Here is a 27063-nt window from a genome sequence, read left to right on the forward strand (position 1 = left end):
CTTGGAGCGGATCGCTGCCCGCCAGGCGCCCGTCTGCAGCGACAGCAGCCGCTGGAGCCGAGGCCGCGGCGTCGGCCGTGCCCGGGACCGGGTAAGTGGTGCCTGGGACGCGCAGGCAGGGGCGGGCGGGGCGGGCGGCCCAGCAGGTGGCGCGGCCGGCAGGTGGGGGGACGCGGGTCCCCGCCCACCGCACCTGCGCCCCGCGTCCGGCCTGCGTGTCCTTGCGGCGCCGCGCGTCACCTCGGGGGCCCTGGGCTGGCGGGCAGCGCCCCGCACCCCGCGCCCCGCATCCCGCGCGCACGCGCATCTCCGCCGGTGGGGGGGTGGGAAGGCCGCCGGGGGCTGCGGGCGGGGTCCTGGGCGGGCAGAGCCTGGCCTCTGGGGCCTGGGCTAGAGCCAGGTTGCGCTGTGCACCTTCCCAGAGTCTCTCGACACCCCCTCCCCCCGCCCCGCGCCCTCGCACTGTGTCATCTTCCCCCAACACACTGAGAAACCCTCACGCGTTCCTACACTGTCCCCCACACGCCCACACAGCTGCCCAGCAGACCCTGCCACCTGCCCGGGCAGCGCCAACAACAAGCCTCCCAGGCCACACTTGGGTAACTCCTTTTCCATCCCTCCGCCCACAGCTGTCCTCCCCCTCCTCACCTGTGTGACCTTGGCCAGATGGCTTCTATTGGGCCTCAGTGTTCTCTGGGTTTAGGATTCTGGAATTTGGAGGCTGGTGCTGCATCTCCCAAAGGAGGGAGCCCTGGGTCTCCGCCTTGGACGGGCAGAGTCTGTCTTTAGGACCTGGTCCCTTTCCTTCTGCTGGTCCCTGCGGGCTTAGCAGCTGGCCCTCTGAGGAGGGGTGGCAGACAGGACAGAGGCATGGCCCAGGGCTGAGATGTAGGTAGTCTTGGGGTGGGGGCTGGGAAGAATGTGTGGAAACAGTACCTCAAGGGGCAGGGCAGGACCAGCACCCCTCAACGAGGAGCTTGACGCTCCCCCGGGCCAGGCAAGTGAGTGTGCCCCCTCGGTATTTCAAAGATGAGGTCATTGAGCTTCAGACCTAAAGTGGGTTCCCGCTGGCCACAGGGATGAGTTCAGCCTTGACCCTGGCCAACCCAATCTCCCCTGGCTCCCAGCCTGGAAGGCACCCCCCGCCCCCGTTCACCCACTAGCTCTGTGTCCCCTTCACTGGCATCAGCCTTCAGTAGTCCGTGAGCATTATAAGGCAGAGAGCCCTTGAGTGCCCAGCATAGGCCTGACTCCAAGTGGGTACAGGTTTCTGTGTGGCACATTCACGACCTTGACCTCACTGAATCTGCAGAATCACCGGATGAGAGAGGCAAGGCTGGGCTCTTTGTTCCCATTTCTCAGTTGGGGTAATTGAGGCCTCGAGAGAAAGGACTTGGCCCTACCTTGACTGAATGGATGGATGGACGGACGGGTGGGGACACTGCCAGGAGCCTGGTGGGGCAGAGCGCCTCCCACGTGTTCCAGCACCATTCTGAGCAGGTTCCTGGAGGCCCCCCCCACTCCCCCCACCCCCGGCTGAATCTCTCTCTCCATATCACATGTAAGGTGTGCTTTGCACTGCCCTCTTTCACAGTCGAGGAAACCAAGGCCATGTGGCTGGTAAGCAGGGAGCTGGGAGACCCTACCAGAACTGGCCCACAGAGGAGAGGGTTGGGGGGCTGCCAGGGCCTTAGGCTGGCAGAGTGTGTGCGGGTGAGCTGGCCCCTGGAGAGCGAGCCAGTTGGAAGGGGCTGGACAGCTTCGGTCCCAGGGCATTGATTGTCCCTGCTGTTAGCCTGGAGGAGAGGGACGGCCAAGGACACAGCTAGTCTTGATCAGATCAACCTGGTCCCTGCCCAGTGCTGCCAGGTGGTTCTAGCAAAGGGGCAGGCAGTTCTGGCACAGAAGTGTGTGTGTGCTGGGGGGGGGGGACGCAGGCAGATGGAACTGGGGTGGCGTGGGAGGGGGCTTTGCGCAGAGCCAGAAGGAAAGCCATTCCTTGGGGAAGGAAGCCCCCAAGGTTAAGAGCGCCCTGGGGAGAGAGCTACAAACAGCAGGGATGCGGCAGCAGGACCCTGGCGGGCAAAGATGGCTGGAAGGGGGCGTCTTGGCCTAACGAGGAGCTCAATTTGGGTGCCAGCTCTGGGCTTGATGGTCTTTGTGACCTTGGCCAAGTCCCTTCTCTGCTCCAGGCCTGGGGAGGGTAGGGGTGGGTCTCGGAGAGTCCGCTGACATTTCAGGATTCTAAGCTGGAGCTTCGGAGGTTGAATCATTTGCGAGCGAGTGGGGAGAGGCCAGGCCCTGAGTCAGTGAGCACTCTCCGTCCCCGAACATCTTCTCCCAGCCCAGGAAGGCAGCCAAGGGTGCTGGGGTCAGCCTTGGTCCCTCCCCCTCCCCCAGCGTGGCTTATAGAGGGGGCCCCTCCTGATCCCAGTGGACAGGACAAGAGTGCCCTGGTGAGTCGCTGGGGGCTCTGAGAGCTGGTGCCCTTGAAGCCGGCAAAGCCAGGCCTGGCTTCCTCCTCCCGCTTACAGACCAAGTTGTCGGCACGCGTGTGGGCTATGCCCATGGCACACCCTCCTTCCACTTTTAAACTGAGGGCTGCTGTCTCCAGCAGAGGTTACGAGCACATCAGATAAGAGCAGTAACGGCAGTAATAAAAACGGCACTCGCCTTGGGCCAGCCACTCTTCTTCCCAGGGCTTTGCGACACTCCCTCGCTTCACTGAAACAGCAACCCAGTGAAGCAAGGGCCGTTACTATCCCCATTTTGCAGATGAGTGGACTGAGGCCCAGAGAGGTTAGGCAACTTGCCCAAGGTCATGCAGCCAGCAGGTGGCAAAACCGAGATGGGAAGGCAGGCCAGTAGTTGTACGCGTGAGCTGATTATCGAGGGCACCTCTAGCCCAGGGAAGACCCTGCAGCTCCGGAGCTGAGCCAGCTGGGCCCCCATCTGCCCACTGAGAGAAATGGACCAACCATGGATTTATAGCGATCCAAAGCAAGTTGGGGGGTGATCTACTCTTCAGTAAGTCTGCGTGGCCCCTCCAGGTCACCTCTACGAAGGCACAGTCTCGGTGTGCATGAATGGCAGCTGACAGACGGGGACCTGGGCTGTGGCAGCACATGTAGATGCTCAAATCTGACGGCAGGCCGCCCGAGAGCCTCATCACTGCCGTCTCCGAGTTGGGCCCAGGAGCCAGGCTCTGGTTGTACCTTTGCTGGGCAGGGCGGGCAGAGACCTGGGACGTGCACATGTCTCCTCCCCAAACCCGTCATTTCCCAGAAGGCTCGTCACTGCTCCTCTCTGCCCTGCCCTGCCTGGCTGGAAAGCCCTCCCCTGCCTGTGCGCCTTCTGTTGGGTGGGAGGTGCTGGAAGGTGGCCTGGGGTACCGCCTGGAGAGCGGGATCTGAGCCCACACGTCACCAGGATGGAGGGAAAGGGGAACTCAGATGCAGGAGTGAAGGCTGGGCATCCTGCATTGCCAAGGTTGGGAAGGGGATGAGGTCGAGGGCCCATGGCTGAGGACGTGGCAGAACCCACGAGAGCTCCAGGATGAAGTGGTCCAGGTGGGAGGAAAGCGCTGGAGAGTTCTCCTGATTCCCACCTCCCTGGGACTGGCAGGGGGCTTGGAGCACAAGAGGTTTCCAGAGACTTGGGTTGAAACCGGAGTTGGGTGGGTGGGGTGCTAGGTCAGTGTTATTGGAGAGCACCTGATGTGAAGTGGTCCTGAGCCTTGGGGTCTGTAGGTGGGTCCCTCGGTAAAAGGAAGCCCCTTTTATCCAAACGAGTAGTTCTTTCCTGCAGCACCAGTCTTGAGGCACCGTGTGGGGCTTTGCAGTCCAACACGGTACCACTCACCACAAGGGGTAATTTAATTAAAATTCAGTAAAATTTAAAATTCAGTTTCTCAGCCTCACTAGCCACACTTCAAGTGCTCAGTAGACACACGCGGCTATTGTGTCAGACAGGGTAGATTGAGAACATTTCCATCATTCCAGAAGGTTCCGTCACATAGCACCCCTTCAGAGCTAGGACAGACTTCAGGCCTCACCCAGACCCTGAGCTCTCTGCCCTGCCTGTCCCCCCACGGCTCCTTGAAAGGGAGTGGGTCAGTGGGTATGGATGGCTCTGGGCAGCCTGTCTGTCCCCTGGACAGGTTGGGGGCCTCTGCCACCACTGCCAAGGGCTGGCCCAGGTGCCCCCACAAACATGGTGAGAGAGCGCCTCACTCTGGGAGCAGACCTCCACGAGGCCCTGGCACACACTAGCTAGGGGCCAATGTGGACCTGGTCCTGCTCCATTCTGATTAGGCAACTGCCATGTGCCTCAGGCTCGCTCACCTGGAACACGCCGGCGGGGCCGTGCAGCTCTGCACAGATGGGTGAGGTTCTTGGGTCTAAAACAACAACAGCAAAAATAACGCTGACTTCCTTCCATTTAAAAATAATGCTCTTAACATGAAGATTCATAAAACACGGAGAAGTAGAAGATGGAGGAACCCCCCATTCCATCCCCATCTTATTTCTTTTCCCATCACTGTAATTACACCATGGGCAAGATTGTGTGATCTATTTTTTCCTTCACAGAAGCACTTTCTTTACTAATATAATCCCTTCCTAAATGATCTTGTTCAAAATGGATATAGTTTAATTTTTTTTTTTAAGATTTTGAAAGCAGTGAAGTGCTTATTGCAAAACTCAAGAAAGAACTTGGCCTGGGCAAAGAAGGGACTCCAAATTTATCCAGCAGCGGGACGTACTGAGGCAGTCCTCGGGGCTGTCATTACCATTTTTAATGGCCGAATAATATTCTCTCAAGAGATGACCATTTGCTTAACTCTTTGGCTATCTGCGAAGACCCAGGCAATCAGACCTGCTTTGGGGTCATACGTGAGGCTCTGCCGAGCATCTTGGTGGGTGATATTCATCCTGTCCCGAGGAGCGAGCGCCCAGACAGAAGCTCGTTCTGCCAAGCTGTTCTCCAGAAGGGCTCTTTAGTACATCCGAAAGACTGACTCACGGAAGCCTTGCCAGCGTTACATGTTATAAGCAAACAGCCAGGCAGGAGTATCTGGGGCCAAAATTTCTGCTTCAGTGTCTATTTCTTTAATTGCTCATCAGAGTGAGCAATCCCTCCACACGTTTATTTCGTTGTACCTCTCTCTCTCATTCTCTCTCTCTCTCTCCTAGTGACCTGTCTTTTCTCACCTTTATTTGTTGAGACACTAGGGTTTTCTTGCAGGTTTAGACAAACTTTACTCGTGAACGATATTGACAACATAGCATACTTGTTGCAAGTGATTTTGAAAATTCTTTGTTCTTTGCCTTTGAATTTTTTTCGTGTACGAGATAAACACTTTCTGTGTCACCCATTTTTGCGATTTCTTCCATTACTTCTGGGCCCACAAAATCCCTTACAAAAATCTGAGAGCCATCCATTTCTTGGTTTGCCCTGCATGTGTGCGTGCGTGTGCTGCTGTGTGATGCCTCCTTAGTCGAGATGGGTTCTGATGTGGAGTAGGGCTGCCCATCTCGTTCTATGGACCTGTCTGTGGGCTCACACCTTGCATCTTTTAATACCTGACCTACAGGTCACACCTTAGCAATCTTAAAGCAGAGCAAACCTCCTTTTCTCGCCACAGACACTGTGGGTCTCCCTAACAGACACACACAGTGCAGGCAGGAGAGCGTGCTCAGAAGCAAAGGCTCACAGATGAGGGTGGCCAGACAGCCCAGGAGCACCAGAGCCTCCTGATTAAGAAACAAAAACAAAGCTGGCAAGCCGGGAACCGGGGAGCTGTGGGAATTGACACCCTCGCCCAGGCTGCCGGGACTCGGGACCCAGAGGGTCTTTGGGCTATTCTTCGGGAGTCATGTCTCTGGCTTGCCCCCAAGGCAGGAGTATTCCAAAGAGCCACAGCAGTTCGTTTTCCCCCTCAGTGGCCTGGGAACACCAGCAATCCCTGAACCATCCCGACCCTGGGCATCCACGGACGCTGCCGTTTGGGCGCAAACCCTGAACCGGGGTCGAGACGCGTGGAGCGTCGGCTCTCTGCCGACCCACCGTCTGCACGATCGGTCGCTGACACGGGCCTGATGGTGGCGTGGGTTGTGACCGGACACAGAGGACCCTTCTCCATAGTCAACCAGCCCGGCAGAAAGCGCTCAGTGCCCTGGGTGCGCAGCGTGGGGAAGTGTTGGGGCGAGTGAGTTCCGGGCCACGTTCAAGCCTCCACCTGCCACGCCAGGTCCAGGGGACCTTCCCTGACACCCTCCCCTTAACGGGCTTCAGGTCTGGTCCTCCTGGGAGAACTCAGGGGCCAAATTTCCCATCTTGGTTTGGAGCCACAGGCCTAGGAGGGAGGCTCTCAGTCTAGACACAGGCAGTCTGGGCTCCTCGGGCTGTTGGGGTCCCTGAGCCCTGCCCCGTGAGTGGGGTCACCTTCGCAGTCAGAGGAAGGCTCGTACCTGATTAGCCCAACACCTGCAGTGGGACAGGAGCATAGGGCACAGGCACAGGCACAAGCCAGGGCAGCGTGCCCCCCACCCCACCTGATTCCTCCTTCCCGTGACCCCCGGGTTTTTGCCAATGGGTGGGGGTGTGGCGTATGCTGGGGGGAAAGTCAGGCCCCACCACGTTCTTGTCACAGTAGAGGTGTCCCAGCATGACAGGGGCCCTGCAGGATCTTCGTGGAGTCCTCGCAGGCCTTTGCAGGAAATGCCTTCTGGCTTTGTGTGCTGGGGTCCTCCTCCAGAAACAGGCTTTCAGTCTCTGGCCGGGCTTGATCTTTCGGGAGATGACAGCCAGGCCCTTGGTGACCTTCAGGTCCTGCCAGAGTCGCCGGTCAGGGCTGGTAAGGTGGCCTTGCACATAGCCCTCCCTGTCCGTCACTCTCCTCTACCAGCGCCTTTGGCCGCAGGTGCTCCTCCAAAGTTAGCCTGGAAAGGTGGTGCGAGTGTATTGGTGTCCGGGTTGTAGACGGCCAGCTCGACTCAGCTCTCATCTTTAGTCTGAACACGGCTTCTCTGCTTCACCCAGCACCCTTGCCACTCCCCTCCCGAAGGAATGGCCAAGGCCAAAGTCTTTCCTAAGTGCTTGGAGTGACCTGCACCTAAGCTCCCCATATGGTGACAGTCCTGGCCAGCCCTTCCTGCATGTCCTGTTGGCTCTATGGACCTGACTGGAGCCTCTAGCCCAGTCAGTACTACAAGGGTGGAGCCCAAGTTTGCCCCCCACATCCCCCATCCCCCACTGGCGCCTGGTCTTCCAGACTCTCGCTGGCCACAGGGAAGTGGGTCTCCTTCCCTGACGGTCCTCTGACCTTGACCCAATGAGTCTCCCCAAGACTGTCTTCCCAAGGGCTTCAGCCTATTTCCAGAAACCAGATCCTCTCCCTGCCAGGACCCACAGTGGGGCCCCTGTGGAGCCTCTCCCCAGGAGGGATGTGTGTGTTTCCCGGTCGTCTCCTTGTTTAGTCACCCCTGGGCCTGCAGTGACCCATGGCTGTCAGCTGCCCGTAATTCCAGTGGTTTGCAGCTGGCTTAGGGGATTGGAAGCTGGTGGGGGGCAAACAATGTGGTAGCACAGATGGAGTTGGGGAGACTTGGGGGAGGATAACCCCATTCTATCCCTGTGTCCTCTACAAAAGCCAGGAGGACAGGGCTCTGCTACCTCCGAGACTCCACTAGGAGTTGGAGGCATGCCCCAGAGGCCAGCCACAGTGTTCCTGGGTCTCCGCCCACCTGCCCCTCCTGAGGCCACAGGCCAGGCCCCCCCTCTGTGCTCTGTGCTCTGCGGGGCAGGCCCGGGACCCATCAGCTACTCACGGGATAGAGCCGGAGGGGTGTAGGCCACCATGAGCCAGACCACGGGTATGGGGGGAAGGGGTGCCGGCTCAGGCTCCCTGCTGCAATGCAGTCCCCTCCTGAGCGGCTGTAATTGGATAATTAGTGTCATTATGCTTCCTGCCCGTCGGCTCGTCTCCTGCTCTCTCGCACTCGCCTTCTCTGGCAGGAAACAAATGACTGCCTTCCCCAGGCAGAGTTGCGACCCCTGTAATGACTCTTCAGGGCCCCAGCTGGAAAGGGCCCTCTGAGAGCCACCCGTGGCGGAGTGTAGACTTCCCTTGAGAAGCAGCCTGGGGAGCTGGTGGTCCCCACGGCGTCCAGCACTCTCCAGGAAGGATTCATGGCCCTGGCCAGCTTGAAGTTGACCCCAGAAATGGGGAAGCCTCCAAGCATCTCCCAGTGCCAGCCCCTGACCAAGCAGAATGTTCTGGCCTGGCTAGTGGAGTCCGGTTTGGACCTATGAATTCTGGGATCTGGGTGGGCTCAGAGAGAGCTCAGGGCTTTGGGCAGGTGGAGGGCAGGGGGGCGTGGCAGAGGGAGGACTAGATAAGAGGCATCCCCTATCTCATCTTCTTTCTGGGGAAGCAGGCACCCAGGGGACCTTGCCGGGTGTGCGGGTGTGGTGGCACCCTGTCCCCAGAGCTCACAGCAACCCAGCCAGCAGGAAGAAGAATCCAGATGCGAGAGTGGAGACCCAGGGAGGCTGCGTGCCTTGAGCCGGCAGGGACAGCCAGCCCTGACTCCGGTGGCCTCACTCCCGAGCCCTGAGGTTTATGGGGACAGATTTCCTGTCTAGCCACTTTGTTGAACTCTTTTAATTGGTTCTAATCATGTGTTCATTGCTTTTCTGGGGTTTCCTGGGCAGTCACTTGGCAGAGGAGCAGTGTAGAATTCTCTGGAGCCAGACCACTTGAGTTCATGTTGGCTTCTGCTCCTTGCTGGCTGTGTGACCTTGAGTGAGCTCAACCTCTCTGTGCCTCAGCAGCCTCACCCCTAAAGCGGGGCCAGTAGCACTGAACAAATTGGTTATAGCATAACTCCGTCCAGCATGGAGAACAAGGTTTCGTGCCGCCCAGGTGCTTGGCATTGCCTGTGACCAGACTGTTTCAATCCTCTCACGGTTCTGTTTGCTGCCTTGGCTAGAACTTCCAGGACAGTGTCCAATACACAGGTGAGAGGGAGCCCCGCTCTGGGTCCCAGGGAGCCCACAGAAGTGTGGGCCTTTGTTAGGTCGTGGAGACTTCAGGGAGGCATGGGGGGGTGAGGCAAGCGCTGGTGACATTCCTTCCCTTTAAGGACACAACACTGCCATTGGCCCTATCGCCCTTCTGTCCCATGTGTGGTCCCAAGTGTAGTCCAAAAGGAAGCTGCGTCCCTGTCCCTTTGCTTGAATCCCATCGGCCAGGACCTAGTGTCACATGTAGTAGCACCCGAGTTGGGAGAATGTAGTCATTTTGCTGGATGACAAGATGCCTGATTAAAAATTAAAATACAACGTTGGCAAAGAGGTGCAGAAATCGGGGAATGTCTAGCAAGTCTCTGCCACAAGGTCCTGGGGGTTCGTTGGCGCTTCCTAAAGCCATCTCGCACAGACAGAACGCAGACGTGGAGGCCAGGCCTTCCCCAGGTGTTCTGGCTCTCTTCTGGTCTCTCCTGAGGACAGGGTGGGCTCAGTACCTCTAGAAAATTTGCGTGGAGAGTGGGGCTGCACTTCTTCTGGGTAGAAGAGTCGATGGCGGTGGCCACCAGTGAGCCCAGCTGCGCAGCTTCTCTGCGTCTCTGCCACCTAATGGGAAGACCACGGAGCTGCGGCAGGATGTGGATGGTGTCAGAGGTCACCGAGCGCAAAGGGAGGAGTAGGGCAAGTGTGGAAGGGTCCGCTAGGGTTGCCATTTCAGAGAGTGGGATGCCTGCCATCACCGGACCCAGAGCAAGAAGGCCGTGAGACCCGCTCAGTTTCTTGATTGTGGTTAAATACAGAGCCCAGCCAATGTGCCACCTTAGCCATGCGCAAGCACACAGGTCCGCGGCCCGAAGCGCATCCCTACGTTGTGCGGTGCGGTCGTCCCCACCATCCTTCCCCAGAACCTTCCCACCTTCCCGGACTGACGCTCGGCCCCCGCTGGACACTGGCGCCCCCTCGGTGTCCCCCAGCCCCCCGGCGCCTGCCATCCCGCGCCCCGTCTCTCTGCGCCCGACTGCTCCGGGCGCCGGGTCGGATGGGACTCCCGCGGCACCTGCCCTTTTGCGTCCGGCGTCCCTCGCTCCGAGGAATAGCTCCCGGGCTCACCCCGGTCACGGCCGGTGTCCGAGCTCCTGCCTTCTGAAGACGGAAGAATGTCCCGCTGCGTGGAGAGACCCCGTGTGGCTTCTCCGCTCATCCCTCGATGAGCCCTCGGGCCCTTGGGGCTGCTACTGGGACTCATGCTGCTACGAACGTGGGTGCGCATCTCTCCCCAGCCCCCTGCTTTCACTTCTTTTAGGTACAGACCCGGACATGGAATTGCTGGCTCCGATGCCAAGAGTCTCGTTCTTTGAGGAATTGCGAACCCCCGGGAGCCGCTGAAGGCAGGCAGATGTGTGGCATCAAAGCCGGCTGGGCCCTGGGATCCCCAGGCTGAGGGCTTTGCAGACTCCCAGTGCCACCCGCTCCTGACTATGATGCTCCGACTGGGACTGAGCGTTTTTTAAAGTCCCCTGGTGCAAAGGGGGCCCCTCCACATCTGGCACCCACTGCTGTAGATTCAAGTCCTGGGCCATGAGCTAGCCAGGGTACTGTAGAAGTTCGCCCACCTGTAGGCAGGGGCTAAATCAGGTGAATGGAGGTTTCTCTGGCTTCCAGAATCCTCTTTGGCTCAGCCCGAATTAACAAGGACTTCCAATGGCTGTAATCTGTACATCTGTCTTTCTCCTGGCCTCAGACGGTCCTTTGAGCCTGGAGTAGGCACTGGATGGGAAACATCCTTTGCCCTTGCTGGCAGCCCCCAGGGAGTCCCCGAGGTGGCCCTCTGGCCTGGCTATGGCCTGACAGCCCTTCCCTAGGGGCAGCCCTGCAAGGGCAGGGTCCATGGAGGTGGAGCGGCAGTGAACTGCGTATGGGCGGGCGTGCGTGCGTGAGTTCATGAGTTCAGGAGTTCGGGGAGAGGGTGCCCCGGGGCTGGCGGGGAGTGGGGGAGGGGGGCTGGCCCTTTTCTGCTCTTACTGTTTTTTCCCAAAGCTGTTCCCCGTGAGAGCTCCTTGGCGTGCGTACAGATTGTACCAGGAACAAGGGGGAGGAAGGAACGGGGAGGGGGGGGACTGTCCCTTTAAATCTGTTTTCTCTGTTTTATTTCCTTCTTTCTACCCATCCTCCTCCCTGGGCTGTGAGGGCTCAGGAGCTGCAGTGATGGTGCCTCTGAAATATTAATGAGGCTGTTCTCTGCCTCAGCTCCCCCCGCCCCGCGCGGGCTCCCTCACTGCTCTGCTGAGTGCAGGCCTCATCCTGGGAGCCCTCCTCTCCCCTACCAGGTGCCCAGCCAAGGTGTGTCATGCACAGGGAAGGGGCGGAGCCAGGCAGTAGGGAGGGGGCCTGGCCATGGAGGGGGGCGGCGTGAGAAGGGGTGCCCAGCCGCATCTTCACCTGCCTGAGATTAAAACCAGGCCCAGGAGAGGGCAGGGCTCTGCCACTGGCATTTCCAGGGGGCCCCTGCACCCACTTCCCACCTCCCCACCGGGGGCCCGCAGCCCACATCTGGGCCAGCCTCCGGTTGGTTGGGGGGGGATCTTTTGTTCTTTTTTTCAAGAAATCCCCACAGCAAGTCACGATGCTGAGCCATGGATCCTTCTGGAAGGCATCCCTTCTCGGGGTGGATCTGTCAGGAGCTAGCAACGGGCAGTGTGCCTCAAGGAGGACCAGGGTGGAGGGCACGTGGCCACGTGGGCCCTCAGGCCCACATCTCTCACCCTCTGACCCCACCTCAGATGTGACTTGGCTCTGCTGGCTTGCGTTGGGCAAGCACAAGGAGAATGTTCTTGTCACCAGTTTGCTGACCCCAGGGCTGAGGGCACTGTGACTTGGGAGTGACACAGATGCTGGGACTTCCTGGCTTCTAGTCGTTGCTGCCAGCCATGCTGCGCCCATCCTGGGGACACATGCCCACTCGGACCCCAGTGACTGCACACTGGTGGCAGTGAGCACTGGCTACAAGGGGACCGGGCTGCCACCTTTGGCAACAGGCTGAATTCTATCGCGTTGCCCCCTGTGACTCATGGGATTTCATTCCCCATTCCTTGTCCCTTCCATAAAGGTGAGGGTGGGCTGCCCACATGGAGGAGGCGGCTGGGTAGAACATGGGACCAGGCTCCCTGGGGGAACACAAGTCTTCTCTCTCCTGGCAGCCAAGGGGCTTAGTTGCTACCAGTGACGTGACTCTCCTCAGGAACACGGCGAGGAAGGGCCAGCAGGTCTGGGATCATTGAGCCTCCCTGAGCCTCAGTATCCACATCTGTGAAATGGAAAGCTGTGTTCTTGCCCCCTTGCTTATGAGTTGCAGTGAGGGATAAAGACTCCTGGGTTTCCCATCAGATCCATGAGAGTCTTGGGGTCTGGGGACAGGAGGCATCAGGGTGGCAGTTGTGTGACAAGCCTGAAAGTCACAGGGCAGGGGGGGGGAAGGCAGGCCAGGGAACCTGCCACAGATCCGTACACTAGCCTTGTGCCAGGAGAGAGCAAATATCAGGAGGCACGAGGCCGTCTCTGTGGAGGTTTGCAATTCAATTAAGCCAATTAAGGTCTGAAAGATGAAAGAGTACCAAAATGGTACGTTCCCTTCGCTTTTAGTGCCTACAAACCGTTCTAGGCAGCCAGCCCAGGCCAGAAAGTCTCTGTCAGGCCTGCAGAACTGATAGGACCAGTCACTTCTGTTCTCGGCCATTCCAGTGATGGCTACTGTCCTTATTCAGAACGAGGGAGGCAATTGCCCAGGCTTAAAGAGAACCCAGAATAGTATATGCCATTTGATCTCTACACCAGCCAACAGTCCCGCAAGACAGACTTTGATTTAACTGATGGCTCCTGTCTGCCCTGTTGCCTATAGAGTGAACGAAGACGAGGAATATTAGCATAAGCACGGTGTTCCCCAAGAGGGGACCCCCACGCCCAGACCTGGGTGGAGCCCCTGGGCACACTGAGAGTGACCCGCTGGGGGCCAAGGCATTCCTGCGCCTCGTCCCCTTGCCCTCTCTCGTGCTCTTCAGGATGGCGATCCCCCATAAAAGGCCCCTGTTCACTGACTCCTCCAGGGCCCGTCCCTGCCCAGGGCTGACCGTGTAATAGACTTCCTGCCAGTTCAATAACCACCTGTCTCAAAAAGTTTGCGACCCCAGGAGCAGGGAAGACACGCTCACAGGTTACTGCGATGCTGAGCAGAGTGGGATAGGGTCAGGGCTGGATTACAGACTCATCAGCGATCAATTTCGGCAGAGGCTCTGTGGAGAATGTTCTGCTTGAACTGCCACTCAGATTTGTCTGTCAGAGGTCGTCAGTTAGAGCGGGGACAGAAGGCCATGCAGGGCAGGGTGCATCCGGAGCGCAGGGGGCTGGCCGGGCCGTGCACTGGGGCAGGGTGGGTGGTGCCACGGGTATGCCAGTGTGAGGTCCCGACGGAAACAGGGTGTGGGGCTTTCCAGAAGCCAGTGCAGCTGGGAGGCAGCAAGAGTGGCAGTGCGGGAGAAGCAGTGACTCAGAGCAGGGTGGTGACAAGCTGTCCGACAGGAGGGAAACCGATGAGGTGGGGGCTGGGGGCGAGGGGGTGCGCCCGGCGGCGGGTGGGGCGCCAGGGGATACCGAAACTCAGAGGGGCAGCAGCGCCAGCTGAGAGGAAGTGGTAAGGGCAGGAGCGCCCTGCGTCCCACAGAAGGTCAGGTTTGCCTCCCTGCCTGGTTCCCTTACCATGAGTCACCACAGGCCCCGTAAGCCCAGTGATGACAGCACAGCAATTCGGAGCAGTTCAAGGACCCTGCGGGACTGTCTGGGCCACTGCTGTTGCTTAATCGAGGGCAGGGCCACGCTGGGACCACAGTAGGGCCCAGGAGGGGAGGACAGAACCCACCTTCGGGGAGCCCTGTTTGTGGGAGGGGAGGTCGGGGAGGAGAGGGCTGTACCTCGGGCATGAGCAGGTGATGATGGTGTGAGCTCCACCAGCATCTGCCCCTGAGCCCACCCACCTCCGGATCTTTTCCTCTGTCACCACCCGGAGCCCTCGAATGCCATCCGGGTGGGGCTGGGCACCTTCCAACCGAGTCTTCTCCAAGTGGGTATAGAGGTCAGAAAGCTAAAAGGGTTCCAAAAAGGAACAAAATCATTCATCTGGCTTCGCTTCTCCAAAGAACTCCAGGGAGTCCCTAGGCAGCTCTGTGGGGCCACGCAGGCACCTAGCTGGCCCCTGGGGCCTTGGGGCCTGAGTGGAAGGTGTGGAATGTAGGCCAGTGGCCTCCCTGTCAGATGCATCGGAGCCTGGGGTGAGCGTGGCCATTGCCTCAGCCTGGGAGGGGGCGCCCACCTCCTGGACTGACGGCATTTGGACTCGGCTCAGGAACAATTGCCGCACATTCTTGCTAAATGCCCCCCTACCCCCAGCCCTGCCAGGACTCACACCTCACACAGTCCATTGGTTGGTCTTCTCTCAGCGGCCCTGTTGGCCTGGGGCCTTCTTCCAGAGCGACCTGTGCCTCTTGGTGGGCTGAAACCAGTGCCTGCACAAATGAACCAGACCCTGTCCCCTCCGCTGGGGATGCGGACCCAGCACGGCTAGTTCCCCCAGGTCGTCGAGTTGGGAAGGGAGAGACATGACAGCGGTCATGAGAAAGGTGTGCCCAGCAGGAGCACTGTCCCGGCTTCTGCCCCTCCAGTCTGTCCCTACCTGGCAGCCCTGTGCTCCGTGATGCCCATGTCACTGGTGGCCCCACGGGATCTGCAACCCCTGGCTCCCTCCGACCTGTCCCTTTACCTGCCTTCTCGCTAGCATCAGGCTCTCTTCTCTCAATGTGCGCCTTCCAAGAGGCCTTCCCTGGCCACCGCCTCTCCTGCAGTGAAACCATTTTCTTTGTCAGCTCCTTCCTCTGCTGGGGACCCGTGTCCCAGGCAGAGAGCACAAGAATCCATTCAGTCCTGTCACCTCTCTGTCCCCAGGACAGACGGCCAGTGCAGGCGCATAGTAGATGCTCAGTAAGGATTTGTCAGATGGCAAACCGGAAGGACGGGCTGTGGGAAGATGCGCGGGACTGGAGAGGACGGCGTGTTCTCTTGTCTGCCATTTTGTTCCCACATCTTCCGGCCATGAAGGCTGCTCCATGGGGAGAGTCTGGAGGATTAACACTTAGGTGCCCAAACTTAAAGAATGTTGACCACTGTGGGTGGTCATTTTCTGGGCTGCCTCTCTGCGTCCCAGACCTCACAGGTAGGTGCTATTTCTTGACAACACAGAGCCAGTGTCGAAAGGAACTGAGGCCCCCATGTGTCCCGAGGCTCCTCGGGGCTATAGGCATATGGAAATGGTCCTATGAATCCGTCATTGCGGGGGGCAGAAGGCCATGGAGGGGAGCAGATGGCTGCGTGCTGTGGCACAGGGTGATGGGGAGTCACCGGTGACCCGTGGCTGCTTCCCGCTTTCTCCACCACCTCTGCCTTTCTACTCCCCCCTATTCCCCCCTCCCTTCCCACTCCTGCCCTCCTTCTCCCTCCTTCCTCCCCCCCTCCAGGCCACCCCACCTTTCTTACCCCAGCCCCCCAGGCACCCTCAGGGCAGCAGAGACCCCCTGCACACTAAGCCTTGACCTGGCTCCCAGCTGGCCCTGTCCATGGCGGCTTGGCCTGCTTCCCAGACCCTACGCAGCCCCGAGCCTGAAACCGTGAGCCACAGAGGCTGAGCCAGAAGACCGCTGCCACCATCACTCAGGATGGGGCAGAGACATGGGGAGAATTGTGGCACGGATAACAGCCCCCCCACCTGTGCCACCGTTCAACCCCAACACATCACTTCTGCTTCAGTGGGGATTCCTAGAGGGATTCAGAGGTGGCTGCAGACCGCTTCTGGGAGACACTAAGGCTTCCTCCTGCCCCACCTAGGCAAGTCCTCCTGCCTTGGGTGCTCATGCCGGGAAGGACTAGGGGTTGGCCTGCCAGGTGGGCCTGGCAGGGCATGAGGGCCACCAGCCCAGCCTCGGAGGTGAATTTTGCAATCAGCAACTCATGGCTCAGGCTGAGTGCAGATCTGCAGAGAATTCTGGAAGAGTGGACCTCAGTTTTGTCTCAACTTCACGCCTGGCTTCTCACCTCTCTCCAGGTGTCTGTGTTCAGCCACGTCCCCACCACAGCTCCCTCCACAACACTTCACCCAGACCTTAGGACGCCTGCAGCTGTGAAGAGGTCGGACACAACAGGCAGGATGGGCGACCTGGCCAACAGTTCCATCGAGTTCCACCCCAAGCCCCAGCAACAGCGGGAGGCCCCCCAAGCAGGTGGCTTTGGGTGTACCCTGGCTGAGCTGCGTTCCCTCATGGAGCTCCGAGGGGCTGAGGCGCTGCAGAAGGTCCAAGAAGCCTACGGGGATGTCAGTGGGCTTTGCAGGAGGCTGAAGACCTCGCCCACAGAGGGTAAGACTGCCAGCAGAGCCCCAGCGCAGGCCGCGTGTGTGCCAGGGACATAGGGCCATGGGCCATCTGACACCCCCGCCCCTGTCTTCAAGGGGCATCCTGAAGATGTTCCATACCCCCTCCCCAGGGCAGGCCTGGCCAAGGTGGCGCTCCTGACCCTGACTGTGCCCTCCCGTAGCAACCGTGCCCCACCCCACCCCCAGCAAGAGATGCTCTGTGTGGGGTGAGGAGCTCATCCTCTGCGCGCCGGGGGCCCTCGAGGAGCTGTGGCCTGAGCCCCTCCGCAATCAGCAGCTCCTTGCTCTCGCCTCTTTGGCTTAAACAGCCTCAAGCAGCAGAGAAGGGGAGGGAAGAGACAGCACGGTGTCGGCGTGCGCATGCGGGCTGGGCCCCAGCCGGAACCCCAGAAGCTCTTCTGAAATGGGGTGGGACAGCCTCCCAGCGCAGAGGAGGAGGAAGACAGGGCCCCGTCTGTATGTCCCAGGTGCCCTGTGTGCTCAGCCCTATGTCCAGTTAAGTGGCCCAGGAAGAGGCAGGGGTGTAGGGGATCTCTCTGGAAAGCGAGCGAAGCAGAGTGCTGAGCACAGTGGCCACAGAAAAGCAAGCCTGGGGCAGTATGGATATGAGGGGAGCTCCTGCAGGGAGTTTAAGGAGGCTGAGGAACCTCCTCTAGAAGGTTCCAGAGGCAGAGGCCCAGTGGCCATCTTGGGTCCCTGCCACTGCCCTGGAGCCCTTTGCCCCCTGCTCTGGAGGCCAAGCTCTGGCCTGCCCCGCAACAGCCTTTCCCAGCCCTGCCTCCTGCGTCTGCCGGGAGGCTGGGACCCCCAGGAGCCAGGTTTGGCCCCAGACTCCAGCAGTTCCAGTGTTTTTCTGCCCTGGCTGGCTCCTCCCTGGCAGGACTGCTAGGGCACTCCCAGCCCAGTGCCAGGCCTGCTCGCCGACCCTGATCGATCGCGGCTGTCATACCTTTGTCTACCCCAGGCCCTGGTCATCATCCTCGTCCCCCGCCCCCTGGCCCTATCCATCTGTGGGGCCACATGGGCTGGAGCAGGGGGCAGAGATGGCCCACCCAGGACATGGTGGGCCCAAGGTCCAGGCGACAGGGTTCCCTCCCAGCCAGGCCAGGAACTCCCAGCCTCTGGCCTTCCCAGGGCCGCCTGGATCTCTCTTGCTTGTGCTCTAAAAGGACCCAGCCTGGTGTGTTGTGTTACCGGGGCAGATGGCTTGGCTCAGGGCCAAAGGGATCTCTCTCCTTCCCTCCTCCTTACCCCTCCCAACCGGGATTTGGGGCTAGGGGGGAGGCTGGGGTGGAGGGCCATTTAGCCACAAGGGCTATGGCCTCTCCCAGATAAAAGGAAGCAGATGGGCTTCAGCTGGCAGCTCTTTCCTCTGCCTGTCAGGCCTTGTTAAATATTTAAAATGTCAAGGCCCCTGGGAACCTGCCTGATTCTGCCACAGCGCTCTCCGGAGCTTGCCCGGTGCCTGTGGAGGGGCAGGCATGGAGAAGGGCAAGCGCCCAGGTGGGCGGCCTGGCCGCAGCAGAGGGATCCAGCCAGGCCTGATCTCCACCATGAAGCATGGTCACTGTGATGACTACCCCTCCCATCCCCAAGCCCGGGAGCCCCAGCCCCCACCGCACCTGCTGCCTTGGCCCGGAATGCTCCTCCAGATGTCCCTACTCCTGCCCAGACACAGTGGCCTCGGCTTTGGGCCCCTCCCAAAACTACATCCCCAGGCCCCCACATCAATCCCCTGTCAAGGTGTGCTGGCAGATTGGTGCTTTGGGGAAGGCAGTGAGTCTAGGGAGGTGCGTGGTGTACTGGGGGAGGAGATTCTGGCTGTTCCTGGCCATAAGCACATCAATGGACTCAGCCTTTGTTACTATCCAAGAGGATTCCAGAAGCCAGGGAACCTGGGTCTTGGGCCAAGTTCAGTGGTAAGCCCCCTGGAGGGGCCCAGGTCCCAACCCTTCCCCTGTTTGGACTTTACCAGCAGTCATGGAAAGGAGAGGGCAGATTATGCAGGAACCACACAATGTGGGCCTAATCCAATTCCGATGGCATCTGGCCTCAGCTCTGGGTAGGGCGCTCATCTGTGTCCGTGCCAACCAGCCAGCCCCCGCCCCAGTGCTCTGGCCCTGGGCCACCGTTGGGGGCCTGCTGGTCAGGCACATGCTTAGAATGAGAGGGGCTGCGCCTGCCTTCTGGTGCTCACGTGAGCACCTGAGCAGCTGCCGGGACCCCTGAGCCCGGCAGGAAGACCACAGCCTTGGGCTGGTGTAGAGCAAGGGAGAGAGAAGCATTGGTAGAGCATCAAGGGCAGCTCAAGGCCAAGGAACAGGCTGACGGTGGGAGGGAGAGAAGGAGGAGGGGGAGGGAGGAAGCACTGGAGCAAGCTTGCTCTGGGGGAAGGCGCCCCAAGGTCCTGGCTTCTGTACGGGACAAGCCATGCCGGGCAAGGTAGGCAGGATGCAGACTTACAGGGCCATGGGGACCCGTGCCCTTTTTTAGGCTGGGATCGTGGATATCCTAGGGGCCTAGGAGAGCCAGGGTTCATAGTGCCTCCCTAGTACTTACCCTACGTGTCATATGTCTTGTAGACGCAGGCCTTAGTCAGGAGTGGGGCCCAGGCCCTCAGCTAGGACCCCAGCCCCTAGGAGCCAAGGTCCTGAGCTTCCTCCAGACACCCTGCTGGAAAGTTGCAGAAACTTGAGCCCCGGCAGGACCCAGGCACAATGAGGCCCCGGGGAGAAGGGCAGGGACAGCTGCGGCTCTGCTAGGTGAGGGGCACAGCGTGTGATCGTCGCCAGCTGGGGAGATGCCAGGCTCTTGTCAGGCCTTGCGCCTCAGGGGGGTCCCACCCTGTCCCTCCCCCAAAGCCCTATGTCCCCGCCCAGTGGACACCCACCGTCCTTCCACTTAGCACTTCCTTGCTCTCAAGTCACCTGGGGGCCAGGTCCTGTGTGCTTTCCCAAGCCAGCTGGGAGCACCTCGTAGGGTGGCACCCCCAGCCCCATCTGCCCTGCCGGCGGCTCCCTGCCCTCTCAGGAGGCCAAAGGAGTCACAACTCCTCAGAACTGGGAACTGTAAGCAACCATCTGTCCACTAGGTGTCAGTGTGGGGCTGGACACTTGGGGGGCAGGCCCAGGGCACTGGATCCCATCTGCTTACCTCAGGGCAAGGTGGCCTAGTGGGTATCTGGCCTTGGGAGGAGGTAACCTGGATGTCAGTCCCACATGGAAGTTTCTGGTAGCTCTAGAGGCAGAGAGGCCCAGAAGACTCAGTGCAGGCGTGGGTAGAAAGTGGAGTGTCCCAAGAATGAAAAGTAAGGTAAGGGCCCAGCTTCCAGATGCCAGAGTTCACCCCTTTGCGGGTGTTGATTCTGAGTCCTCCATCCCAGCCCCAACACAGTAGCTTGTCTGGGATGTGGAGGGCCCTCCCAGCGCTCTGAAAGTCTAGATCAGTCTAGATCAGGCCCCTCTCAGGCCCTCAAGCCCTCCTCCACCATGCATTATCTGCTCCGGCCACAAGGGGTCCCCACTGGGGCTGGCTTTGTCATCCTTGACCCTCCTTGTCCTCCGTCCTCAGCCTGGTGGCCAGGGGAAACCGTGGCATCAGCACGAATCACTGACAGTCCCATTAGCCTTATAGATGTTCCCACCTGCCACATGTGCAGTCCCATAGGAGGCAGTAGGTGCTCTGAGTTGCGGGACACGGGGAAGGGCAGGGATGTGCCGTGGGTGCCAGGAACAGAAACAGACAAGGTCTTTGGGCGGCTGGAGCCCGCCCTCCCCCAGATCGGGTCAGACGATAAACGCTCTGTGTCCAGCACACGTGGTTTGGCTGTGCCCCACTCTGGGTGGCTTAGCCTCTGTGAGGCTCCTGCCATCCTGGCCTGGGGTTGAGTGCCCAGGACAGCACAGGACTCCTGGGTTGCCAATAAGAGCTCCGACTCGTGGGTACGAGGCCCTTTCCTCCTCTGAACCCTGGAGGGTTGGTATGAGTATGTCGGCCCGCCCACAGCACCCCCGGCCCCTCTGGCCCAGTCCCTTACGAAGCCCCGCACCCCTTGGAAAGCCTTGGCTGTTCTCATCCCAGGCCCGGCTGGGTCCCCGCTGTCCCCATGTCCCCATGTCGGCTGTCATTGTCCCTTCTGAAGGGACCCAACGTACCCCATCCACATCCCTGGGCCTATGGGGGGAGGATCTTGCCCTCGGGCCCACCAGGGGCCCCACACCATTGTGTGTTGTGTCCGGGCCGCTGGACATACGTGCCCTCGGAGTTTGTGGAAAGGCCTGCGGCACCAGGCCAGGGCCGGTCCGCCTTCCTGGAGCTCTCGGGCGGGAGCCAGGGCTGGGCGCTGTGGGCAAGCGGGGCAGGAATGGGCAGGGCCTCGTGCCGCTGGTCTCAGCCATCCTTCTTCCGAGTCTCCATTCCTGCACCCCCCAGGCCTGGCCAACAACGCCAGCGACTTGGAGAAGCGCAGGCAGATCTACGGGCAGAACTTCATCCCCCCAAAGCAACCCAAGACCTTCCTGCAGCTGGTGTGGGAGGCCCTGCAGGACGTGACCCTGATCATCCTGGAAGTGGCCGCCGTCGTCTCCTTGGGCCTTTCCTTCTACGCACCACCAGGAGAGGAGAGCGAAGGTGAGCGGGGAGAGGGGCCCGGCGGGAGGGCAGGGCTGGGACTTGGGCCGAGGCACCGGAGCATGACCGTCCCGGCCCGCCATCCTTCGCTGCCGTCCTCGGGCACAGCATGCGGGAACGTGTCAGCCGGGGCGGAGGACGAAGGGGAGGCTGAGGCCGGCTGGATCGAGGGAGCCGCCATCCTGCTGTCGGTCAGCTGCGTGGTGCTGGTCACGGCCTTCAACGACTGGAGCAAGGACAGGCAGTTCCGGGGCCTGCAGAGCCGCATCGAGCAGGAGCAGCGCTTCTCCGTCATCCGCGACGGCCAGCTGCTGCAGGTCCCTGTGGCTGCCCTGGTGGTGGGGGACATCGCACAGGTCAAGTACGGTGAGCGCCTCCACGGCGGGCCTTCCCCCGCCCAGGAGCACGTGGGCCTTCACCTGTGGGGGCACAGGGGCTGAAGGTGGGAGTTCGAGCCGGAGACAGAGCCCCAGAAGGGCAGGACGACGGGGCTGGGTAGGGTGAGTCTTCCCCAGAAAGGAGGAGACTGAGAGAAGCGGGCCCCGCACACTGGGTTCGAGACCGCCCCCAACCCCCCCGAGGCAGGGGGGAGGCAGCAGGGAGGGGCCTCCTGGATCCACACCCAGCCTGTGGTTCCGGCTGCCCGGCTGGCCCTAGGAGACCTGCTGCCTGCCGACGGCGTGCTCATCCAAGGCAACGACCTCAAGATCGACGAGAGCTCCCTGACCGGCGAGTCGGATCACGTGCGCAAATCAGCGGACAAAGACCCTATGCTGCTCTCAGGTGAGGCCTCCGGGCACTGGCCAGGCCACCTCCTGGACCAGCTCAGTGCTGCACGGCCTTGGAGGCCACCTGCGCCGGCCGCCCCCTCAACCGGGGCCTCCTAAGTAGCCCTCCTGGTCGAAGAGTCTGAAGATTTTGCCCTGTCTCCAAAAGGGGCCAGAGCAGACTGTGGGAGGCATGATGGGGACAGCTCCAGCCACTGGGACAGGAAGGGAGTGCTCCCAACCCTGAAGAGCCCCTGATCTCCTGACCACAGCCCCCAGAGGCGAGGCCTGGCTCTGGGTCAGCACAGTGCTGTGGTCCTCCCCAGCCCAAACACTCAAGAAGAGCCAGTGGGGGTAGTGTTCCCTTTCCAGAAGGTTTGGGCTTAGCCCAGGGTTTATCCCAGTGGCAAATGCAGTGTGAAGCAGCACCGAGAAGCTGGAGGCCCTAGGTGGGCCCTAAGAGGACCTCATCTTGGGCCTCTGGGCAAAGCAGCTGCTCCTTTGGGGCCTCCAGGTCCCCTCCGAGCCAGGAATGAGGCTTCAGCCTAGTCTTAGGGTCAACATAGCCCCCAGGGGCCTCCAAACACTGAGTCCCTGCTTCTGGGATTCCTGCAAGAGAACCTGTAGGTGTTCAGCATGCCTCCTACCAGCAGAGTAAATCTCTGTCCTGGTTCCCCTGTGTTGCCAGGTACTCATGTCATGGAAGGTTCTGGAAGAATGGTGGTGACTGCTGTTGGTGTGAACTCCCAGACAGGCATCATCTTTACCTTGCTTGGAGCTGGTGGAGAGGAAGAGGAGAAGAAGGATAAGAAAGGTAAGGAAGCGGTGACCTCCCGTTCCCAGTGCCGGCAGGGGCTGGCCCTCTGTTTCTGCAGCCTGCTCTTTCTTCCTTTATATCTTGCTGGCCTAATCCCCTACTCCAGCTCCACGGAGAGCCAGCCCTCAGGGGTGGGAGGTAATACCCGCTCTTCTGATTCCTTTTGGGGACCCCTCTCCTGGGGTCATTGCCCCAGAGCCAGCAGGTTGGCGGGCCCCCCAGTTCTGTGTAAGGGCAGCTATTCCCCGAAGGCTTTGGGAAGTGTGTTGCCAGGGTGGGGGAAGTGCCCTGGCTGGGTGGGAATGGGGTTGGAGGGACAGGGGCTAGCCACCTCGGCTTGGGAGGGCGCCACCAGTAAGGTGCTAAGGGACCCCACCAACATGGCAGCCAGGGAAAAGGGGGTCATACGGCCAGAGGTAGAAGTTTCCCAAGCAGAATGGACTGGACTCCCCAGAAGCACATGGCCATCCTGCTGCCTCCTCTTGCCACTGCTATGTGCCCCAGGCATGGCTGTCCTCAGTGCCACCACCACGCCAGAGTCCCAGCCGCAGAGTCGGGACCCCACCATCTTCTTTGATTAGGACCGGAACCAGCTCACAATTCACCTTGCTCTAACCTGGGTCTCCCCTCAGGCTGCTCCTGCAGTCAAACCAGGTGGGGAGCGGAATTTTCTAGATGTGTGCCTCGGAGAGAATTCACTCGGGCCCACAAGAAGTACGAAGAACCCGCACATGTGTGGGGAGAGCACGTCTGGAAGCCTGCGGCCACCAGGCCCGCTCAGTCAGTCAGGGCCCCCAGAGCCAGAAAACAGGCAACAAAGGGGCAAGTCAGCAAGGAAGGATGTGCTGGTGTCCCCAGCCCTAGCCTGCCCTGCTCCTGGAGGCAGTGAGAGAGGACACAGATGACCAGCCATTGCCTAGAAGCTTCCATGGGCCCTGCCCACCTTTGCCACACCAAGCCTCTTCTCCCTGCAGGGCTCAGCCTAGTTGCCGCCCGCGGTGAGCTCACTAGGGTCCCTCGGCAGGCAGGCGGGTAGGGCAATCAGCCCTGGGCCTCCGCTGGGGCTGGGCTGGAGTCCCCACCCTGCCTCCCGGGAAGCCGAGCTCACTGCCTGGGGTCCCTCCATTGACACCATGGTGGCTCCTTCTCCGTCCTTCACGGGCTCCCCCCGCCAGCTCTGTCCATCAAATGCTGGTGGTCTTCAGGACTGAGTTCTGGGCCCCTCCTCACCAACCTTGACTAAACCCCCCTAGGGGCCCCAGGGACCCTAGGGACCCCCAGCTCCCGCCCTGGCTCTGGTTCCTCTGCCCCCTCTCCGTCAGCTCCCCTAGGCCAAGCACCTTCACCAGCATGCTTCCTGGAGGAGGGGAACCCCGAGGGGGGCCCAGGAGGGGAGCAGAGCTAGCCAGGGTCTGGGGAGGGGCAGCAGCACCCACAATCCCCCATCAAGGTCTCAGCCCAAGGCTCAGCCACTCCAGCGGCTACTCCCAGTGCGTTTCCCTGGGTTTCCCGTGCCCTGACCCTCGCTGCCTCTCGACTGTGTCTATCAGCCCAGTGCTCCGGACCCACCTGCTTCCCTCCGACCAGCTTCTTGCCTTTCGGCCTTGACTCCTAGTCACCCTTCTGCTTGGGATGTCCTCCTGCCCCTCCTCCCCTCCCTTGGCTTCTGTCTTCCTCTTCCTGTAGTGCTCATCCCACACCCCCTCCCTCCTCTAGAGGCCTCCCTGGGTCCTGTCTGCAGCCTCTGACCTTTCTGTGGGCTCTCACGGCCCCAGAGTTTTCAACAACGACTCCTCACTACGCTGTATGGTCACCGTGTGTCTACAGGCATCTCCTCCGCCCCCAGAAATCTTCCCTTCGGAACCTCCCCACCCTCACAGAGGGCCCAACCTACAAGGCCGCAGCCCAGCTGGGTGCGGGCAAACTCCCCACCAGCATTCTCCATCCTGGCCTTGGAAGCCACTCACTGCCCCAGTCCCAAGCACCCAGCTGCGGGCTTTGCGGCGGCCACCCCGCAGGTTCATGGACGGCCACCTCCCGCAGGTCCACCTGGGACCCAGTGCGTCCCACACCGTGTCGCTTCCTCCAGGGCTAGGTGCCCAGCACCCTGGTGCCAGGCGGGCACCTGAAGCTGGCAGGTTTCTAGAGTCTCGCTGCTTTGTCCCTCCAAAGCACTCATAGAGCTAGCCGCTGGGACCCCGAGGTAAAGCGTTCGAGCTGCTTCTTGGGGCAAGTGCACATCGAAGCCTGGGGGCCCTGCTCAAGCTGACAGAGCTGGGACGAGACAGCTGGCAGCTCCAGCTCCACATGCTGGTAGGCTTTCTAGAAGCCTCCCATTGCCGGGTCACACATGGCCCACAGTTTGTCTGGGGCTGGCACAGGGGGATGGGTGCGTTCACTGGAGGGCTGGGGCCTCAGTCAGGAAGCCCAGAGTGTGGCGCCCATTTGCCCCGAGAGGTGGTAATGGGGCATCAGAGGATAATAGGGGCCCGGAGCCTTCCGCACTCTCTCCCCGCCTTCCACCGTGCTCTCTGGCCTCACTGTCTGTGTCCCTGTGCCCCGTCGTCCCATGCGCATGTGCTAGGACCACATGGATGTTCTCAAGGCTTCGTGTCTGTCGTTCCTCTTCTGTTGTAGGCAAGCAGCAGGACGGGGCAATGGAGAGTAGCCAGACCAAAGGTAACGCGTGCCCTGCGCACAGGGTGGGGGGGCTGCCCGCTTCAGTTCCGGGAGCAGCACCCGCAGAGCAGTTGAGTGAGGCCAGAAGCCCACGGGAATCACGTGCGAGCTGGCTTCCTGGCCAGGCGACTGAGGCTTAGGCCTATGGGTGTCCCATTTCAGCCGGACCTTTGAGGCAGGGTGATGGGTGGCCATCCGATGCCCACTTTCTCCTCAGCCTGGTAGGCGCTGAGACTCCGCGATGGGACGGGGGTTGTCCACGGTCAGGCGCAGGTACTGGGGAAGCCAAGGTGGCCGAAGCAAGATCACAGTTCAGAGACACAGACCCAGGGGCAAGACTCCGGTGCCTTGTGGGACCCGGGGACCCAGAGACCAAGACAGGGTCCGACAAGGAACCCGGAGTTCAGAGGAGAGCTAAGGTTGGGTCGGGGTTGGGGGCAGCCTGACGGCCACGGTCCCAGGCCGGGGTGGAGAGGGGCCGTTGCTGGCCGGGGACTGAGGATCAGTGAGGCCGTGGGCTCTGGCTTGAGGCCTCTGGGGAAAGCAGTCAGTGGTGAGGGGTCTCAGGCAGCCACGGGGAGAAGGCACGGTGGGAAGACCGGAAGCATTACGGAGCGGCTGGCGGCGTGACACGGCGGGTGATGCGTGACATGGAGGTGGCGTCAGGAGCACCGAGAGCTCCGTTGTGTGGGGACAGGGGTAGTGACAGGGAAGGATGAGTAGTGGGGTTGGGTGCCCCCTCGAGGTGGGACATGGACAGGCCACCTGCTCCAGACCGAAAGTGGAGAGGCAGCTAGAGGAGAGGCTCCGGGAGGAGAGGACAGCGGCCGTGCGTGGTGAGCGGGGGTCCTGACGGAGGTCAAGGCGCCCACTCAAGAGGCTGCTGGCAGAACAGACACCAGTGGGCTAGTGGGTCACCTCAAGGTTCTGGAACGCTCCCTGGGCCCCAGGCCTTTGCTGTCAGGTATCAAGATTTGGGGTCTTATGGGACTGGCCACCATGTCCGTGTGCCCAAGTTCCTCGTGCTTGTGTCTGTCTTCTTTCCCCTGGGAGGACCCCGGAGAACCGCGTCTGCCCCGGCAACGACAGCGCCGGAGCCTCCCACCCCGGTCAGGAGGGCCTGGGCTGCTGGGGACAGGAGGGAGAGGAGAGAGCCCCTGGGCTATGTCACACTCAGAAAACAGAGAACCCCCCCAGCCCTGTGTCCTCTCGGGGAGCGCGCTTTCCTTTATAGCTGCCCACCCCCCAACCCTAACTTCGGCTGTGGGCTTCCTCCGTGTGCAGCTAAGAAGCAGGATGGGGCGGTTGCCATGGAAATGCAGCCCCTGAAGAGCGCAGAGGGCGGGGAGACGGAGGAACGGGAGAAGAAGAAAGCCAGCGCGCCCAAGAAGGAGAAGTCGGTCCTGCAGGGCAAGCTCACCAAGCTGGCCGTGCAGATCGGGAAAGCAGGTGCGGCCGCCGCGGGGTGCGAGCGAGGCGGGGCCGCAGAGAGCAAGCGGGAGCGGGAAAGGGCTGTGAGGGGTCCTGTGGGCCAGGCCGTCGGGGGACCTGCCAGGGCCAGCCGTGGCCATCAGGGTCTGTAGCAGCCCCCAGTCAGAGAGTGTGGGTTCCAGACCTCCACACGGCCGGGCCCCAGGAGGGGTGCATCAGCCGGAGCTGACGGTCTCCCTTAC

At 60.7% G+C, this 27063-nt stretch overlaps 1 protein-coding gene and 1 long non-coding RNA gene across 6 annotated transcripts in view; one reads left to right on the forward strand and one right to left on the reverse strand.

Moving 5' to 3' along the window:
* LOC116582111 overlaps nucleotides 1-16334 on the reverse strand; it is a 26670-nt gene extending 10336 nt beyond the window's left edge. The window contains exon 1 of the long non-coding RNA XR_004282383.1: nucleotides 16237-16334. This is a non-coding gene — a long non-coding RNA (uncharacterized LOC116582111). The remainder of the gene's footprint in view (nucleotides 1-16236) is intronic.
* Nucleotides 1-27063, forward strand: part of ATP2B3 (ATPase plasma membrane Ca2+ transporting 3) — a 66379-nt gene that overhangs the window by 10355 nt on the left and 28961 nt on the right. For 4 of the 5 annotated variants that reach the window (XM_032329473.1, XM_032329470.1, XM_032329471.1 and 1 more), the window contains exons 1-7: nucleotides 16240-16481; nucleotides 20930-21127; nucleotides 21236-21493; nucleotides 21785-21910; nucleotides 22583-22708; nucleotides 25349-25390; nucleotides 26675-26839. In XM_032329473.1, the coding sequence (XP_032185364.1) occupies nucleotides 16274-16481; nucleotides 20930-21127; nucleotides 21236-21493; nucleotides 21785-21910; nucleotides 22583-22708; nucleotides 25349-25390; nucleotides 26675-26839 (1123 nt within the window). In that variant the 5' untranslated portion in view covers nucleotides 16240-16273. Of the gene's footprint in view, nucleotides 1-16239; nucleotides 16482-20929; nucleotides 21128-21235; nucleotides 21494-21784; nucleotides 21911-22582; nucleotides 22709-25348; nucleotides 25391-26674; nucleotides 26840-27063 lie in introns of those variants that run through there. The other variant, XM_032329469.1, reaches the window with a different exon arrangement.

Source organism: Mustela erminea, chromosome X (assembly GCF_009829155.1).
Source record: "Mustela erminea isolate mMusErm1 chromosome X, mMusErm1.Pri, whole genome shotgun sequence".
Taxonomy (NCBI): Eukaryota; Metazoa; Chordata; class Mammalia; order Carnivora; family Mustelidae; genus Mustela; species Mustela erminea.